Source organism: Daphnia pulex, chromosome 7 (genome assembly GCF_021134715.1).
Source record: "Daphnia pulex isolate KAP4 chromosome 7, ASM2113471v1".
NCBI classification, from domain to species: domain Eukaryota; kingdom Metazoa; phylum Arthropoda; class Branchiopoda; order Diplostraca; family Daphniidae; genus Daphnia; species Daphnia pulex.
Window position 1 is genome coordinate 4,042,857 of NC_060023.1, and position 16,623 is coordinate 4,059,479.

The 16,623-nt window shown below is 37.4% G+C and overlaps 6 protein-coding genes across 15 annotated transcripts; 4 read left to right on the forward strand and 2 right to left on the reverse strand.

Annotated features, from left to right (window-relative positions):
* Window positions 1-518: 518 nt before the first annotated feature.
* On the reverse strand, window positions 519-3,267 carry LOC124198243. The gene is made up of 4 exons (XM_046593994.1): window positions 2,625-3,267; window positions 2,405-2,559; window positions 1,263-2,328; window positions 519-1,198 (listed from the first exon to the last, which is right to left on the reverse strand). Exons 1-4 carry the CDS (start codon window positions 2,808-2,810, stop codon window positions 875-877), a joined length of 1,731 nt encoding a protein of 576 aa, XP_046449950.1. The 5' UTR covers window positions 2,811-3,267; the 3' UTR covers window positions 519-874.
* Window positions 3,268-3,439: 172 nt separating this feature from the next.
* Window positions 3,440-5,619, forward strand: LOC124198249 (arrestin domain-containing protein 17-like). 2 transcript variants are annotated; one of them, XM_046594011.1, is made up of 8 exons: window positions 3,529-3,669; window positions 3,736-3,859; window positions 3,923-4,042; window positions 4,140-4,336; window positions 4,403-4,498; window positions 4,580-4,765; window positions 4,841-5,017; window positions 5,079-5,619. In XM_046594011.1, the coding sequence occupies exons 2-8, from the start codon at window positions 3,745-3,747 to the stop codon at window positions 5,205-5,207; spliced, it is 1,020 nt and encodes a 339-aa protein (XP_046449967.1). In that variant the 5' UTR covers window positions 3,529-3,669; window positions 3,736-3,744; the 3' UTR covers window positions 5,208-5,619. The 2 variants fall into 2 exon arrangements, with proteins under 2 accessions (XP_046449966.1, XP_046449967.1); XM_046594010.1 differs by having other exon boundaries at window positions 3,440-3,859.
* A 1,106-nt stretch (window positions 5,620-6,725) lies between these two features.
* Window positions 6,726-9,406, forward strand: LOC124198248. 7 transcript variants are annotated; one of them, XM_046594004.1, is made up of 8 exons: window positions 6,735-6,944; window positions 7,106-7,411; window positions 7,517-7,583; window positions 7,786-7,897; window positions 7,957-8,111; window positions 8,180-8,364; window positions 8,427-8,933; window positions 9,001-9,406. In XM_046594004.1, exons 4-8 carry the CDS (start codon window positions 7,808-7,810, stop codon window positions 9,264-9,266), a joined length of 1,203 nt encoding a protein of 400 aa, XP_046449960.1. In that variant the 5' UTR covers window positions 6,735-6,944; window positions 7,106-7,411; window positions 7,517-7,583; window positions 7,786-7,807; the 3' UTR covers window positions 9,267-9,406. The 7 variants fall into 7 exon arrangements, with proteins under 7 accessions (XP_046449964.1, XP_046449960.1, XP_046449962.1 ...); XM_046594006.1 differs by having other exon boundaries at window positions 7,119-7,411; XM_046594008.1 differs by lacking the exon at window positions 7,517-7,583 and having other exon boundaries at window positions 6,726-6,944; window positions 7,117-7,411.
* A 104-nt stretch (window positions 9,407-9,510) lies between these two features.
* LOC124198247 (arrestin domain-containing protein 17-like) lies at window positions 9,511-11,397 on the forward strand. Its single transcript, XM_046594001.1, has 7 exons — window positions 9,511-9,683; window positions 9,754-9,924; window positions 10,008-10,222; window positions 10,285-10,467; window positions 10,542-10,718; window positions 10,787-11,006; window positions 11,093-11,397. Exons 1-7 carry the CDS (start codon window positions 9,569-9,571, stop codon window positions 11,221-11,223), a joined length of 1,212 nt encoding a protein of 403 aa, XP_046449957.1. The 5' UTR covers window positions 9,511-9,568; the 3' UTR covers window positions 11,224-11,397.
* Window positions 11,398-11,544: 147 nt separating this feature from the next.
* LOC124198245 (facilitated trehalose transporter Tret1-like) lies at window positions 11,545-13,906 on the forward strand. Of its 3 annotated transcripts, none has more exons than XM_046593999.1 (8): window positions 11,545-11,763; window positions 11,833-11,982; window positions 12,075-12,374; window positions 12,441-12,515; window positions 12,592-12,789; window positions 12,860-13,086; window positions 13,186-13,254; window positions 13,328-13,906. In XM_046593999.1, the coding sequence occupies exons 2-8, from the start codon at window positions 11,841-11,843 to the stop codon at window positions 13,814-13,816; spliced, it is 1,500 nt and encodes a 499-aa protein (XP_046449955.1). In that variant the 5' UTR covers window positions 11,545-11,763; window positions 11,833-11,840; the 3' UTR covers window positions 13,817-13,906. The 3 variants fall into 3 exon arrangements, with proteins under 3 accessions (XP_046449955.1, XP_046449953.1, XP_046449954.1); XM_046593997.1 differs by having other exon boundaries at window positions 11,545-11,701; XM_046593998.1 differs by having other exon boundaries at window positions 11,545-11,982.
* A 172-nt stretch (window positions 13,907-14,078) lies between these two features.
* On the reverse strand, window positions 14,079-16,464 carry LOC124198246 (probable medium-chain specific acyl-CoA dehydrogenase, mitochondrial). Its single transcript, XM_046594000.1, has 10 exons — window positions 16,306-16,464; window positions 16,071-16,167; window positions 15,829-15,996; window positions 15,655-15,755; window positions 15,493-15,573; window positions 15,183-15,422; window positions 14,962-15,102; window positions 14,766-14,894; window positions 14,558-14,701; window positions 14,079-14,349 (listed from the first exon to the last, which is right to left on the reverse strand). Exons 1-10 carry the CDS (start codon window positions 16,321-16,323, stop codon window positions 14,194-14,196), a joined length of 1,275 nt encoding a protein of 424 aa, XP_046449956.1. The 5' UTR covers window positions 16,324-16,464; the 3' UTR covers window positions 14,079-14,193.
* Window positions 16,465-16,623: the final 159 nt, after the last annotated feature.

Here is a 16,623-nt window from a genome sequence, read left to right on the forward strand (position 1 = left end):
AAGTTTTCGTTACACATTTTTATTTATTTTAAATTGCCTCAATGCAAGGGTGATAAATTGGCATGATTGCAAAGCTTCCCAAAACACAATTCTTATCAGAAAGATTGCCTATCGTAATACACAGAACTATGGAGCTTCCTCACATTCTACTAACGTTCATATTTTAACGTGATGTACATTATGGAATAATATTCATGCAAATCATGCATATACTGTACATTTGTGTAGAGGTTCACGCGTAGTTTTTCCAATGTATGATAAAATAGTAGTAAAATTTTTTATAGAAAAGCAAAAACACTGTTATCGACTGTGACTTTCAAATATCACATGTTAAAGCATCCTGTGGAAATTTGAAAAAAAAATCACTTTAAAATAAATTTATCACTCTACAGCAACGCAGTTGCGAAGCCATTTAAAAAATACTGCAAAGGACGCATCGAAAGCAAAAAAAGTATCAATTATCGGCTTAAATAAATAAATGCACGGTACAATAAAACAAACTAATTTGAATCAAAATGTTTGTTTGAATTGTTTATTAAACTGAGCCTGTCTTTTCAAAAAGTACACATGAATTTGTCGACATTGAAGCTTGTTGTCGATCGCTCTAAAGCGCACGGTACCCGACGTGGAAAGGGATGAGGGGTCTATATCGATAAGCTTTAAATACATAGATGTAAAAGACGGGCCGAAACGGTAACATAAAAGAACCAAACGAAAAGAAAGAAAAAAACTGCATCCAGCGAGCTAAATAAAGGATAACAACATCTCAGTAATAAAGAAATAGTTAAAGCATAACTTCTTTCTTTCTGGGTTCGACAAATTGTGAAATAATGTGTGAGATGTTACTACAACGTATTAAGAAAAATGAAAAAGCTCAAACTGTTTTAACGGTAACTTGAAGATTGAAACGATCCTGTTTTGTTCTCGAAGCCATATGGTGTAAAATATCCTTGCCCTCAAGCACTTTTCCGAAAAGCATGGCCACTTCCATGTTGTTCGGTTTAAATTTCTCGAGAAGAAAAATAAATTTCCAGGCAACTACCTGGCCGTCCACATCTAAGACAGCGTTGATACCAACATCCAAAGCATCTTGGGTTCGTTCCTGGCTCTCCCATGTGCCTAAGCTCTGCATTGCCGGCATAGCTTCAATCATGAGAGGATTCTCAGCTTGGACAGTGATGAACATCCCCGGGGAGGCCTGATGAAACACAAGAATTAATAATCGGCACATTAGCAAAAAGCTTAAATTATAAAAGAAATACCTTAATGATGCGCCTGGTAACTTCTCTGGGTTTTCGGCAGAAATGAACTAATTCTTGAATGAATTTAACATGTGATGTTAGTTTCATTTTCACCAGGACTTCACCAAGAAATTTACTTGGGACATTGAATTTGCCGTTGCCTTTTTGGCCGAATCGGAAGGTAAAACTAGGCAATTCGCTGCCGGTTTGTGGAAGTGGTTTTGGAGGCAGAACTGGTTTTGGCAAATTGAGCACTTGAGAGTAACTCAACACGGGTGGTGAACCCCAAACCGAATTTGAATTAGTAGATATCTTGTTGAACGTTTGTTCAGCTACGTTAGGAGGACTGGTACTCGGGGCAATGTTGGAAGAGGTTGAGGGTGCGATGACGCTCATCAGCGGCGGTGGAGGTAATCTGTTTTCTATACAAGGTATGGCGATTGCCGCAAACAACGAAGCAGGAGACGATTTGACTTTCAAAGCAATGTTCCATCGCTTCAAGATATTGAAGATCACATGTGATACCAGCATCAGGTTACGATCCGTAGTAGACAAGTTTTCAGAAGTAGACCAGTTGCTGTAAAAACCATCTTCGAAGAGAGAAAAAGTCGGTATGATCTGATTATCTGCATTTCGAAGATTCAAAAGGATTTTAATCCTTTTCTGGGACTCGAAATATTCAGCGATTCTAGTGACGTCAGTTAATGATTCTTCGCACTGGAAAGCGATCTTGTTAACGATTTCCCTAATGGTTACAATAGTCACATCTTTACTCTCTTGGGGAAGAGCAACCTTTTCTTCTAGGGTCATCAATGCTGTTAGGTGGAAATCATTCTTTGCAATCTGTTCTTTCAGTCCATCTTCTACTTGTTTCAAAGATTCCATCAATGAGGCCAGATGTGCTTGCACTTGCTTGCGCTTTTGAATAGCCAAAGATTTCTTCACAGGGATATCTTTAATCAGTTTTTGTAGATCCTCTGCATCTTTTAAAGTGCTACCTTTGATGGTAACAAGAAAATGTTTAGGATTGCTGAAATAGCAGGACAAATTGGCAACAGATTCACACGTTAGACACCAGTATTCCAACCTGTTATAAAAACCAAAAATCATGTTGTTATGTTATTTAAAGTCAAGTAGTGCACATTTCAAAGTTTGTGACTCACGATTTTTGAAGCTGCTTGGCTCTCTCAACTTTGCTAGACATCTTTGCAATGTGCAGAGCATACATGTTGGATGGAAGGTTGTCCACTCCATTATTGCAAGTAAAGGTGTTTCGACACAGAGGACAGGTAATTATCACAGTTGATGAAGATAATGACTATATTGATGGTATAATTGAAATAGTTAGAATATACAATATTTAAATGTCAATAAAATTATTACTCTAAGGCACTCCAGACAAAATGTGTGAAAACAAGGAAGAAACTTAGCGATTCGTTTATCACTGTTGTACTCGGAAAAACAAACTGAGCAGGTACTCAAATCTTCAACTTCATCCATTCGAGAAATTTGGTTATCAAACTCATTGTCGTTGAAAGTCATCAATTGAGACGACAGGCTTACAGCCATTTTATGCCGCGCATCAACCTCAGATTGCCACAAAATCAACCACCAGCAGCCGCTGCCTGCGAGTGTGGTAACAACACCACGTGCGAAACTGAGTTCGCAAGAGTCGACTATCAAGCACAAATTGACAACGTGTAACGGTTATTTCTATTCCTTTTTGTTCGAAAAATAATTGCTCGTGAACATGGGTAAATATTTAAAAAATTTACTAACCAAATTAGGTTTTTTTTAACATGCTTCCAAACGCACCTTTTGAAAGATGAAATATTTAAAAAATGGAGACTTGGTAAATTACTGTGAAACTATGGTGACTTGCACTTTTAATGTATAGGTAAATTATTTCTTCTCATTATACAGCGATAAAAATGTAGTAAAGTCTGATTGATGATTTCATTTTCCATTTTGTGACTTGCGAGTAACCGAATCAGAATAACCTTAGGTCAAGTTGAGTTGTGAACTCACCTCAATATGGCCGCGTGGCTTATTCAATCTCCAACTCTCCAGAGATTTTTGGTTATTTTGTGTGATTAATTGAATTTAAGATGACTCAACTGTGATTTGTGTGTGTGTGTCACTATTAACACCGAATATAAGCAAATCATGCAAATTTAATTTTGTTTCTCATAGGTTTCATAAATTGAGCGGTAGAGGCGCTTCGGAAGATTGAAACTCCGAGTTGAGACTTTGACTCATCTCATGATCTCTGGAGATGGTTAAAACTTGGAACTTGAAATGGATATTGGAAAGTTGTAGTTCAGCAGACGATACAAATTACAAAATGACATTTGTTTTGTTGTTCTTGACTTGTTTGTTGTTAAAAATTTAATTAATTTGTTGATGTTCAAGCGCTGTTCAAAGTTAGGTACAATATCGGACTTGGTTATGATTTTAAAGCTTATTCGGTATGAGCTAAAAATTTAAATTACAGAGCTGCAAAATGGGAATAGAAAGTCTATCAATAGAATTAGACAATTCTGATGGAATTTATTTTCCTGGACAAGAAGTATCTGGAGTAGTTCACATCTCAAATCTCAGTAGCAAAATACTAAAAGGTACTAAAAGGTATTTGTTGTATATTTCTTTCTTGTTCAACAGTTCTATTTTACTATTTATAGGAATTTACCTGGAGTGCCAAGGTTATGCTAAATTTTGTTTCAATGAATTGAGTAGTGAAACTTACTATTCAAGTGAAGAAACCTACCTTGATTTGAAAATCCCCCTTATCACAAATGAAGGTATCAAACTTGAATATATTTTTTGTGTGAACCAAAATCGAATCAAAATCACTAGTTCAAATACTGAACTCTAATGTAAATTTTGATTTGATTACAGAAAGAGAAAGATTTGAGCTGGTTAGTGGCATTCACCAATTTCCATTCTCCTTCATTCTTCCAACAAAAATTCCTTCTTCATTTCAAACAGAAATGTTAGCAAAATTTGGCTATGGTCACGTCAGATACTCAATCAAGGTTGTTTTAAAGAGATCATCTCGCCAAATTAATAGTGAAACTTGCCGCATTCCGTTTACAGTAAATTAAAATCCCCTTCAACTTATTTCTAAAACTCATTTTAAACTAACTCATTGCATATTTTAGGGTGTTTTGAAGCCTTCTTGGAAACCAAATTATGAGTATGTGATTTCTTTCACAGTCAGAACAATTGTTGATTTGAATGCAATCCCTAAAGCAGCAGTAATATATTTAACAAATTTAAAAAATCCAATAATGATTTTTATTTCCTAAGAAAAAGAAATTTTAAAATCTTTTTAATAGATGCCGACACAGTCCATCAAAGCTAAACCCGTTTTCCGTTGGCTATGTTGTCGATCTGGTCTCATAACAGTTAAAGTCTACTTACACAGAACGGGCTACGTTGCAGGCGAAACCATTTTATTACATGCAGATGTCGACAACCAAAGTCAGACAACATTGCTTGGTTCAACAGTTTCCCTTATTGAGGTATTTAATTGAATTGCATTTTTATTTTATTGACTATCTTTGTGTTGATATTTTCCTTTGTTTTTCTTCCTCCAGAGCGTTGATTTTCATACTCATAACAAATCTAAAACCTACGAACGCGTTTTGTTTGAACAAAAACGTAGAGGAAGTGAGTTTCAGGATGCACTGCAAGTGTTTCCCATCGTCGTTCCATCAGTAACGCCGTCTTACTTGCAATTTTGCGAAATCATTGACATTTCTTACAAAGTTGAGGTGAGAAATTTTTTAAATTTCCCTGAACTTTGCAGCCGTTTTATGTTATTTTAAACCGCAGTTCCGACTAGTCGATTCTGAAGCGCTGGCTTCTAAACTAGTGGTCCCCTTAGACATATTGATTGGAAATGTCCCTCTTCGCCAGCAAATGAATCCAACGTACAATTCTGTTGCAGAGACTTACCAGTGATGTGCCGATAATTTCATCACCACGATGAGTTTTTACCTTTGATCTCTAAGTATTGATCTCGAAAGAGAATAAGTCTCATTCATTATTTTCTAAATGTGTTCACAATCTTCATTTTAAAAATTAAATTTTACGAAAAAATATTTTTATTGCTGTTTTAATGTACACGCAATTACGCTTTTGTTTTCCATCGAAAGATATATATAAAATGACACTTATTTACTTGTCTAAATATATTTATTGTGTGTTCACTTTAAATGTTGTGATGATTTTGCAGTGATCCATTATTGTTTACAGGAACAACGGAACAACTATTTATAATGCACCAATCCATAACAAGCTGTTTTCAGTGTAATGCATGCAGTTATTTTTTTGTAATTGTGAAATAACCACTATTAAAGTTGAGTGCATTAACTGTCATTGTGAAATGAAGATTAAATTCTTGTAATTTTAATTCAGCATGCGCCAAATTCACATTAAATCGTTTATATATTGCAAATTTGATGTAATCATGTGAAACAAAAAAAATCCCAGTAAGAATATAAAGAAAGGCAACTTTAAAAAATTTCGGTAATGGAAATAGGTACATTTTTTTTTTTTTATTAGCAATGAAGTTTGCTTGAAGTAATTTACACATTGTGGAATGGTCTTTGTTCGTACATGGTTATTGTACAAAAAATATTTTAAACGACCAAAAATCTGTAATGCGCGAATTGTGCGCATTTCGACTTGGTAATTTTTTCCTCACACTATTTTATAGCCGTACCGAACCGTACTATTTTTGTATTTCTTTTAAACAAATACTACTACTTTTTTAAGGATGGAGATTTGTATTAATGGATATATTTGAAAACAACACCATACACCGCTTGTAACCTTTTTGGCTGGCAACCGCATCCCTTTCCCTGTAACACCCGTGGAACGGAGCTCAACCTATTCGTTACAACCGACTCCAATCTGATGATGACGTTCATTCCGATAGGTTTGCCGAGTTCCGTGCAGGAATTATCGTTCGGTCGGGATTATGTATAAACCTCGTTATGTCGTGTCACAGCCTTGTGAGTGTTGTTATTCTATAAACTCTGCTTACACGTGAGCGCCGCTTCCCAGTTTACATTAAATTTAAAGTGAGGCAGGGTTACAATAAGGCGTTACAAGTAATGCGTGTCAGAAATACACGCATTACAATCTAACACCCGGTCTTGATTTTTGCATAAACGAAAGATTCCGCCAGATTCGGTCATCGAGTTGTCAAACGTAAATGAGAGTAATAAGATAGGATTTTCAAAGCAAACATAAAAGCGAAACAATAACGGCAATAACAGCCGCAGGCGCTGGTTAATGCAAGTGTTCGACCGCGCCTGTGACAAATCAAACTATCAACTTTTTTACATTTTTTTGTTGTTAAAGGTTAAAGCGGCATTTTTTCTGTCTGTGATACTTGAGGGGGAGGGGGAGGGGGAAAAGGGGGTCCGCTGAAGAGTTTTGTTGCTATGCGAATAGCTAGTAGCGAGAGGGAGAACCAAAAAGCAAGAAAGAAGGAGGTCATTAAGACAAGTCCAGACCTGCTGCTTGCAACCACTGCTTGCTTTCTTTGTAACCACCAAGCGCTTTGTGTGCGCACACTGTCACAGTCTAGTTTACACTCCTCTACGAACAACATCGAAAAGTGTTTGGATGCGCTCGACGAACAATTTCATTAATTTGTGTTTGTAACAATTTTGGTTTCACTCGAAAACGGTAAGTCGACGAAGTTTATTAGGTGTAAACTCCACAGTATGTCTTTTCTTAACACTTTTTTTGCAATAACAAAAATGACACTTGAAATACTTTGTATTGTAATGCTACCAGCAGTTAGATGAATGGAGTATCTTTCTTTCTTTTTTTTATTTTTGTGGAAGGGAAAAAAAAGAGAGCCAAGATGGAAAGGTCCCGAAGAGAGTCCCCAAGAGAAACCGAGATGTGTTCGGCTGATGGGAGCACTGGAGGGATTTTGATCTTGTTTGAAAAGTTGGTGTAGAAAATTGATTCAACTTGGAAACGCGATCGCTGTAAATCATTCGCGATTTCAAGTAACAGATTTTAGAATTGAAAAAAAAATTAAGAAAAGTAGTAAAATTAAAAAAACAAACAAAGTTCAAACACCGACCGTGTAGTCACTAAAAGTCGTGAACAATTCACAATCGACGTCATCAACTCATCACAAAGTAAGATATATATATCCTGTGGAATATACCGAGAGGTTCACACCTTCACCACTTTCCTCCCCACTTTTTCTTTAAACATTGTTGTCTCGATTTCTGTCTTTGCAGTTTACATACGTGCACAATAGTGTTCTGTTACGATCGTCTGGAATCTACCGAAGTGTTGTCTAGAATGGTATGCATTCGTCAGGGTAAAAGAATCATTGTATTCCTTGATGAGGTAGACGAATAGTTCAAACGGTATGAACATTCGCTAAACACTGGGTAGTGATTGGTGTGAATCTGAAGCTATGTGAATTATTAATTTTTTTTTTCCACATCAGCATTTGCATCGTGTAATTTTAACTGGCACGTAAGATTTTTTTTTACTCGCTCAGTACTTGCAGGGCGCTATAGGAAATGGATTTGTTTTACTTGGTGAGCTTCAGTTTCTGGGTATTTGTCTGGCATCTACATCAATCATCGGATGCTGCCGCCTTTTATCAAGAGGTAACAATTTAACAATACAGAATTAAAACACTGATATTAACGTGAATTATTTGTAACAGTGTCTCGTGGATGGGGATTGCTCTGACGCTAGCTATTGCGATCAATCTTATTTGGTCTGCGAGACTTGCATTCCTTGTGAAAGTCTATTAAATCGTGCCTCAGGAGTGCGCAACTGCGCCACATCACAGGAAGAATGTGGTCCTTGTCTTTCAGGGTATTGTGAAGTGAAATTATTTGTCTTGTTTTTGTTTCATCAGTACATTTGACTTGTTTTCCCGTCAGATATCAATCGGAAGATTTGACAGATCAGAGGCGCTCTTACAAGTGCTTTCCGTTATTGAATGAACAAGCGGAAGTTCCATCTAATTCATCGTCCATAATATCCTGGAATGAGTTCATTACTCTGTCATCCGCAATAGTCGTGCTTGCAGCTGTTGTGGTCGCTTTCGCTACTTACTACTTGAAAAGTAATGAACATATTTACAGTTTAATGACGATTAAGTTTTTAAATATTAACAATTATCTTCAGGTCGTGGTGCTACGCCAAGAGAGCAATTTAGTGAAGGAATTCGGGAACGAGTGTCTTCAAAAGATGACGGCCCTCCATCCTACAGTCAAGCGCTGTCGTCGGATGAGACCTACACGTTTATTACGCTGGAGCCATCCGAACAACTAAACCAAGCTACACCGCTCGGTCGCTACCACATGAGCATGAGAGAAGATGATTTGGATCCTGATGACCTTGACTTCGATCGAGGAATGCGCTCCGAAGGAGAATCGACTGTGGGATCTACGGAAACTATTCCGTCCTTGTGGGAACCTGCTTTGACGCCCGACTCCGACAGTGTGCCCGTCCCGAGTCAGCCGAATAATCCTGGCTTGACACGAAGCCAATCGTTAACCACTCTAAACGCTCTACGTGATTCTCCCTCACGATCCTGTCCTAATCTATTCACTGCGATTCAGTCTGGAATCCATCGTCACCGACACGTGTTTCTCTCCAACTACAGGCGCTTGCCAACAAACCAAGGACAAGGTAAAACACAAGAGCGCTTGAACTCAGCATCAATTGTCTAATCTGTCAACGTTTTTTCTTTTATCAGTAACCAAAAAAGAAGACGAACTCCGTTTGGAATTCAGTGAACCACTTCCTCCTCATTCTTTCACTTTCGATGAAGCCCAACAACCACGAGAAGTGAGCATCGTTAGTCGAGGACGTATTCTTCTCAGATCGATCTCTGCCCCGGAAGAAAACGCAGGATCGCAAGATACGCTCGTTGTCGATCCTGCTGCATTCACGTCATTTTCAAGAAGACGACCTCTCGTGAGTGAAGATGTGACCAGCAATAAACGTCGGCGAAGGGAATGATTTATTTCTTTTTAAAAATGTTTGTTTAATTTGGCATTGGTTCCTGAAAAAAAATGTCCCCATTATTTTGTTAGAAATGACGCATATTTAAGTTTATAGACGCAATGTGACCGAGAATATATGAATGACGAAAAACTCAACTGCCGGGTCTTATTTTTTAATGGCTTGATACACAAAATTTAAACGCAGATAGCAAGGACAAATTTATTGCTCAGATAAGATAACGCGAATAGGAGTTTTGTCAACCTCAGTGTTTAAAATGTTTTGAAACGAGTTTCGTCCGCTTTTCCAGTTGCAGAATAATGGTGCTAGAAAGGTTTACCATATTTTTGGATAATGTCGATGCTACATACTTTCCTGGACAACAAATTACAGGCAAGGTCCACGTCTGGAACAATTTGCCAAAAAATGTAAGAGGTAATAATCGTCGACTAAGGTTTTTTTTAATTTGAAACTCATTTGTTAAATTTCAATGGCGTTTTCTAAGGTATTTACGTTGAGTGCCGGGGTTTTGCCCGAGTGTCTTTCTCTACAATTGAACAACGTTCCCGAACGGTTCGTCGACGTGGGCGATCTCATTTGGAGGTCACCAATGCTTCGGTAAATCACACGTCCAACGAAGAATATTTTTATCAAAGAATCGCTCTTAAAGAAGGAGGTAAAATTTAAGTGTTTCAAATTAAATTTGATTTCATTATTTTATGTTTTTCTACTTTTGGTATTGTTTTTTGGAAACCATAGGTAACGACCATTGGGAGATGAATCAAGGTAGACATCAGTATCCATTTTCTTTCACGCTCCCGAACGAAATTCCGTCATCGTTTGAAGGAATCCACGGTTACGTCCGCTACACGATTCGGGCAGTTTTCCAAAGACGTCGCAAATGGAACCACGAGTGCAAAATGGCTTTCACCGTCAACTCCATTATGGATCTTAACACAATTGCAGAAGCATCTGTATTAATATTTCCATAATATTCCTATTTTTAAATTGTTCAAAAGGTTTTTGTTTTTACAAGATGCCGATAGAAGCCTCCGACTATAAAACATTGGGGTTGTTTTGTTGCCAATCAAACCCAATAACGGCAAGGTTTTCGCTGGATCGTATGGGGTATGTTCCCGGAGAGAAAATTTATTTTAATGCGGAAGTCGAAAACTTGAGTCGCCAGGTTATGCATGGATCAAAATTTCAATTAATCGAGGTAGTAAGAAAACATCAAATGTAGAAATTCTTCCATTTTGATTTTTCATTTGATAACATTTTACGTTAATGCAGCGAACTAGTTTCCATGCAGTGGGTAAAACTGAGTCTTGTGAGCGAGTCATCCGCGAATTCTCACGGGGACAATTTGCTACCTCGGAATTTTGGGAAAACCATCCCATATCCGTTCCTCCTGTCGTCTCTTCTGAGCTCCGCTGTTGTAAAATCATCGATGTCGATTATAGAATTGTGGTAAATTTGATTTTTCTTGATTCATTTGTCACAAAAATTGCAAAGAATTAATTTTTGATGATGTTAAGTTTACTGTGGATCCTGGGACGTTTTCGTTCAATTTGAGCATTTCCCATGGTGTCATTATTGGAAACGTCCCTCTGCGTAGTTCCTTTCCTGATTTTCAACGAAACGGACGGCAATTAAACGCCGCCGCTGCGAATGTGTCCATGCTAGAAAATAATGACAATCCTTTCGAAGCCAATCCAGCCGGCACCAACATGGTTACGGATTATTATCCAGATCTCCGTAATAATATAACTAAATAACTAATAATATAACGATGCGCGGTCAGTTTTAAAAACATTTAAAACCAATTTTCCATTTTTTAACAGCTCCTCCAACCTACGAAGAATGCATGTTTGGTGGAAATATCAGGGATGCCGAAGATTCTGAGCATGTCAACTATGGAGCCGGAATTTCCTACAATCCTCGTTATTTAACCTACGGACAAACTTTCTCTTGAAATTGCAGCACTTAACAACGGTCAAGTGCGGTGGGGATAAGTATCCTTAAAACAAATAATAAAGGATTCAACATTAATTCGTAACAAACCTATTACTTGTATTCAGCTGAACTAATGTTACTTTTTAATATATAATAATGCATATTACATGTAACAATACAAATTGATAACGAATCAATGGCTAGAAAAAAAAAACGCCAGAATGGCCTACTTTTTCTATTACGTAAGTATAAATACTGATCGGTCGATTGACCATCGAGACTGATTGGACAATTCAAACTGGCCCTATATTGCTTATCAGAATAAGGCTTGCGGTTGGCTTTTATCAGTTTAGAACTTGGGCTGTATCTGTACATGTGATGCAGTGTGCCACAGTGTCAGTTATGTATTGATTATCGTGGTTATGTAAAAAAATTAATGCAATAAATTGAATTCAGTTACTAGGATTATCACAAGGGATTAACACGCAAAAATTTAGGTATATTTACGCCTCTTACAATGGCCTCACCATTAAAATAAACTACGCATACATCTCACTAAGTTAACATACATTGAACTTGATATAAATAAAGAATTTTATAATAAATTCATGCAACTATCATTATTAAGAACTGAAAATGGTAAAATCAAATAACCAAGAAGATGACGATGGAAGCGTGAATGATTCATCTTATTTGCGATCGGGATCGGAAAACCAAAATTCCCAGATTGATTATAAGAATGCTTCCAAAGGACCCCAGATCAAGGCAGCAATTGCAGGTACTATTCACGAGTCATGTGAAAATAATCACACAAGTAGGATCCGTCTTCGATATATCAATCGAATAAAAATGCTCTTACTTTTTATACAGGCGCCATTGGGGCTTTTATTTTAGGAAATATTATCGGTTGGTCTTCTCCTGTTCAGCCACAACTCCAACAGAATTCCACCGAAACTTTCAACGAAACTAGCAGCAGTGATTGGATAGCGCACATTATTCTGGATGACAATCAAATGTCGTGGGTTGGCTCATTGCCGAATTTGGGAGCTCTGTTTGGTGCTCTAGGCGCAGGTTTTCTGATGGATAAATTCGGACGGCGGTTTGTACTTATGACAATGTCTCTACCTTATCTGTTCGCCTGTCTACTATTAGCAGCTGCTGCAAATCCTGGTAATTTAAAGTAATTATTTCCTTGCACTAAAAGTAATATTTTTATCAGGTGCATCTGATTTACAGGAATGCTCTACGCCGGTCGTTTTATTGGCGGATTTGCTGGAGGAATTTGTTCGGTCGTTTCGCCGACCTATTTAAGTACAATAAAAGAAATTAAAATTCGTCTGCCAAGTTTATATTTTAAAAAATTTAAAAATTTTCACATGAAAAATAGGAGAAATTACGATGCCCACTCTAAGAGGAATACTTGGCATGTTCTTTTCTACATTTGTGTGTAGCGGCATTTTAGTAACAAGTTTAATGGGTTGGTTGAACTGGCGTCTCATTTCTGCCATCTCTGCCATTTTTCCTGTAATACTTTTTGCTGCCATGTTCTTTGCACCAGAATCACCATACTATTTAATAAAAGCAGGTACGTTGTTCTATTTCGTCAACTTAAATACATAAGGGCGTCATTCTTTAATATCTTAACTTACGCAAAGGTAAAAAATTCGAAGCTCAAAAAGCGCTTAAACGGCTGAGAGGAATCAAATACAACATTGGCCCTGAAATAAATCAATTGGAAGTTCGATTAAATAAGGAACTTGCTGAAAAATCCAGCCCATCTGATTTGATAAAACCCTGGGCTCTCAAGCCTTTGATAATAGCCGTCAGTTTAATGATATTCCAACAGTTGTCGGGTATAAACGCGGCTGTGTACAACTCAGTGGTAATAAATTACCCTCGTGAATCACGCGGAGAACATGATCGTGAAAATTCTATGAATATTTTCTACATTATATGTTGATTATTTTCTTTCTCTCTTAAGGCAATTTTTGAATCAGCCGGTTCAACACTTGATAACTTAGTTTGCGCCATTCTTCTCAACTTGGATCAAGTATGTAAAAGATGTCCATTTAAATTTTCATTTTATATTTCAACGTTACATTACCTTATCATATACGATATAGCTCGTTGTCACCGTCGCTTCATCATTGCTGGTTGAGCGGCTAGGCCGGAGAACTTTGTTCGTCCTGTCTGAGCTGACGATGTGCATTTCCCTTTTCGGTTTGGGTACTTTCTTTTACCTGAAAGACAACCCGGAAACGGATCCGGCTCTCGTCGAATCTCTCGGCTGGTTGCCGTTGGTGTCTTTAATTCTCTTCATAGGCGCTTTCGGCATCGGAGCTGGCCCAGTTCCGTGGCTGATGGCCGGCGAATTACTTCCGGACAAAGTGAAAGGTCCTGGCGTCTCGATCGCCACGTTCACCAACTGGTTTCTGGCTTTTGTCGTGACTAAAACATTCGTTAACATTCAAAGTGCTATTACCAGCGCAGGAGCGTTTTGGATGTTCGGTATTTGCTGTGTCATCGGGTCGTTATTCGGTTTATTTATTTTACCGGAGACCAAAGGCAAAACTCAAGAAGAAATCCAATCTCTGTTTACTAAAAAAAAGTAAAATTATTGGTCTACCTCTACCACCATAACTCTGTTTGCTATTCATCAGATAGAGAAATATGTGTTTAAAGTATCGGCTGTTGCCGCTGTTGTGCCTTTCAACATAACTGTCTCAAATGATAAATTAAACTGATTGAATTCACTTCTTAATTCATTGTGTAAATATAAGAATTATGTTAGAATTTCAGTGTGCTATGGTATTATATGTGGTCTCGATGAAAGATTTGATGTCAAAAGAAGTTATGAAAAGGAATGCGTTGGAATCAGTTTAAAAAATCTGAGCTATTTTATTCATCTCTTAATGTAATCAACTCATGTTGAATGTACATTTAGTGAACGATTTGGACCTTTGGCAAGTAATAAGTTTTGTTTCTTAAATTACGACGAAGGATTGGACGACGCACGGGAAAGAAGTTCTCTGGCAATAATTAAACGTTGGATTTGCGCAGTCCCTTCATAAATTTGGTAAATTTTTGCGTCTCTCATCAACTTTTCAACAGGATAGTCAGTATTATATCCGTTGCCGCCAAAAATCTGAAAAATTTAAATAAGTTAGAACCGAGTCTGTACGTGCGTTGCATACAGGTAATGCGTTTGATTACAAACTAAGAATGTAAAGAATAATTTTTTATAAGCTAAAGATTATAAGAAACAGTCTTAAGAATGTAATAACTTCACATCATTTCTATAACTATGAAATACAAGCAATCAGTAAATCTTTTTTGTTGACATAGCAATTTACCTGAACAGCGTCAGTAGCGCATTTATTTGCAACATCTGCCGCCATAGCTTTAGCTATTGAAGCATAATAGGTGTTTCGCCTTCCCTGGTCCGTTTCCCAACTGGCTCTCATCCAAACTAATCGGGCCGACTCAATACTCATGGCCTGCCAAATCGATTATTATTTTTTGGTGCCGACATTTTTTAAAAATCAGCTGTGCAATAATTACCATTTCTGCCAACATATTCATTACTAGTTGATGTTTTGCAATAGGAACGCCGAAAGTGCTTCGCTCCAAAGCGTATTTGGTAGCCTCATCAAGAGCGCGCTGGGCTAACCCAACAGCTCCCGATGCCACCTGATGATCAGAACACAGAAATAAAAAAAAAATTCAAAAATTTACTGCAGAAACATATCAGACTTACTGTAGGTCGAGTGCGGTCAAAAGCTCCCATAGCAATTTTAAAACCGGTACCTTCACCAATCAGAACATTCTCTTTTGGCACCAAAACGTCTTCGAATGTGATCCCACGGGTATCGGAAGCTCTCTGGCCCATATTGATTTCCTGGAAAATTTAAAATTTCGCTTTTTTTTTAAAAAAGATACTGGTTTATACAATTTATTTCGAGGGTCGAGGAATTTTACCTTTCGACCGGGAGTGAGTCCGGGTGTATCACGGTCGACGATGAAACCCGTTAGAGCCTTATGGGCTGGAGCTTTAGGATCGAGATTTGTGCGGGCCAACACAAAATACCAATTGGCGTGACCGGCATTGGTGATCCACATTTTTTGTCCATTCAAAACGTAATGGTCGCCCTTCTTTTCAGCCTTGGTTTTGATAGCGGCGACATCGGATCCCGCTCCGGGTTCAGTCACACCGTAAGCCTATTTCGCACAAGGAAAACCGGTGTTTATCATTAAAAAAAAAAAAATTAATATCCATTTCAATACTTACACAAATGAGTGGTTCTTCAACCATACGGCCCAAGTACTTCTTTTTCTGCTCCTTGTTACCCGCCAAAACCACTGGAATTTGCTGTAAAACACATAAAAGATAAACAAACAAAACAATTATAAATGCTTATGCATGCATTTAATTTAGTAAAGTAGAACATACTCCTAGGTTATTGACATCCATAGGAGTGGTGATCCCACAGCAGCCATAACCAAATTCTTCCATTATAACGGCAGACTCGAAGGATCCAATATCTGATCCTCCTATGCTCGGTGTGTTTTTATTAACATTGTTGAAAAATTGGAATAATCAAAACCAACAATAATAAAATAATACCAAATTCTTCAGGTATATGGTGATTCATGAGTCCTAAGCCATGAGCTTTCTTGATTATATCCCATGGATATTCTCCGGTTCTGTCGTGATGGGCGGCTACGGGAATAATTTCCGAACGCGAAAATTGTCTGGCCAGCTGTTGGATTTCTAGTTGCTCCGGAGTCAGTTCTAAAGTAAAAACGTTATCAATCTAATAATTTTGACTAAAAGAAGAAAAATGAATGAAAGCAATCTAAATTCACCAAAACAGTAACCAGCTGATTGCTTGGGTGATTTGGAAGAAAAATTCCTGTTAATGAGAAGGAAGGAGCGACGAAGAGTGACAGGACCTGCCATAGACTAAATAACATTATATTACGCGATAATATTTTGAAAAATTATATAATTCAAATTCTGAATTTTCTTTAGTAAATTAAAATAAATATAACTTCTATGTTTTTATGAATGCATAATTAAATGTGGTAGAAATAAAATTACCTTAATCAACTGAGCCATTTTTTTTGTTTGTGATGTTTAAGTTTTCAAATTTTAAACATTTACTATTCACTGGATTGAGAGTGGATGCGTAGCGCTTTGAAATGCGAAGGTAAATGCCATACATAATGGAAGTGAAAAAATATAACCTACGTAGCTCAAAGTGCACATCCGTAGTAGTACAAACCGATAACGTTGTTTGCTGATAAGTGGACTCGTTATTTCAAGATTAACTGTAGCATTCGTCCCCCCATCGCCTTTGTAAACTAACAAAAATGTCGCATCGCATCTATTTCTTACCACGTGAAAATACTTTAGTTA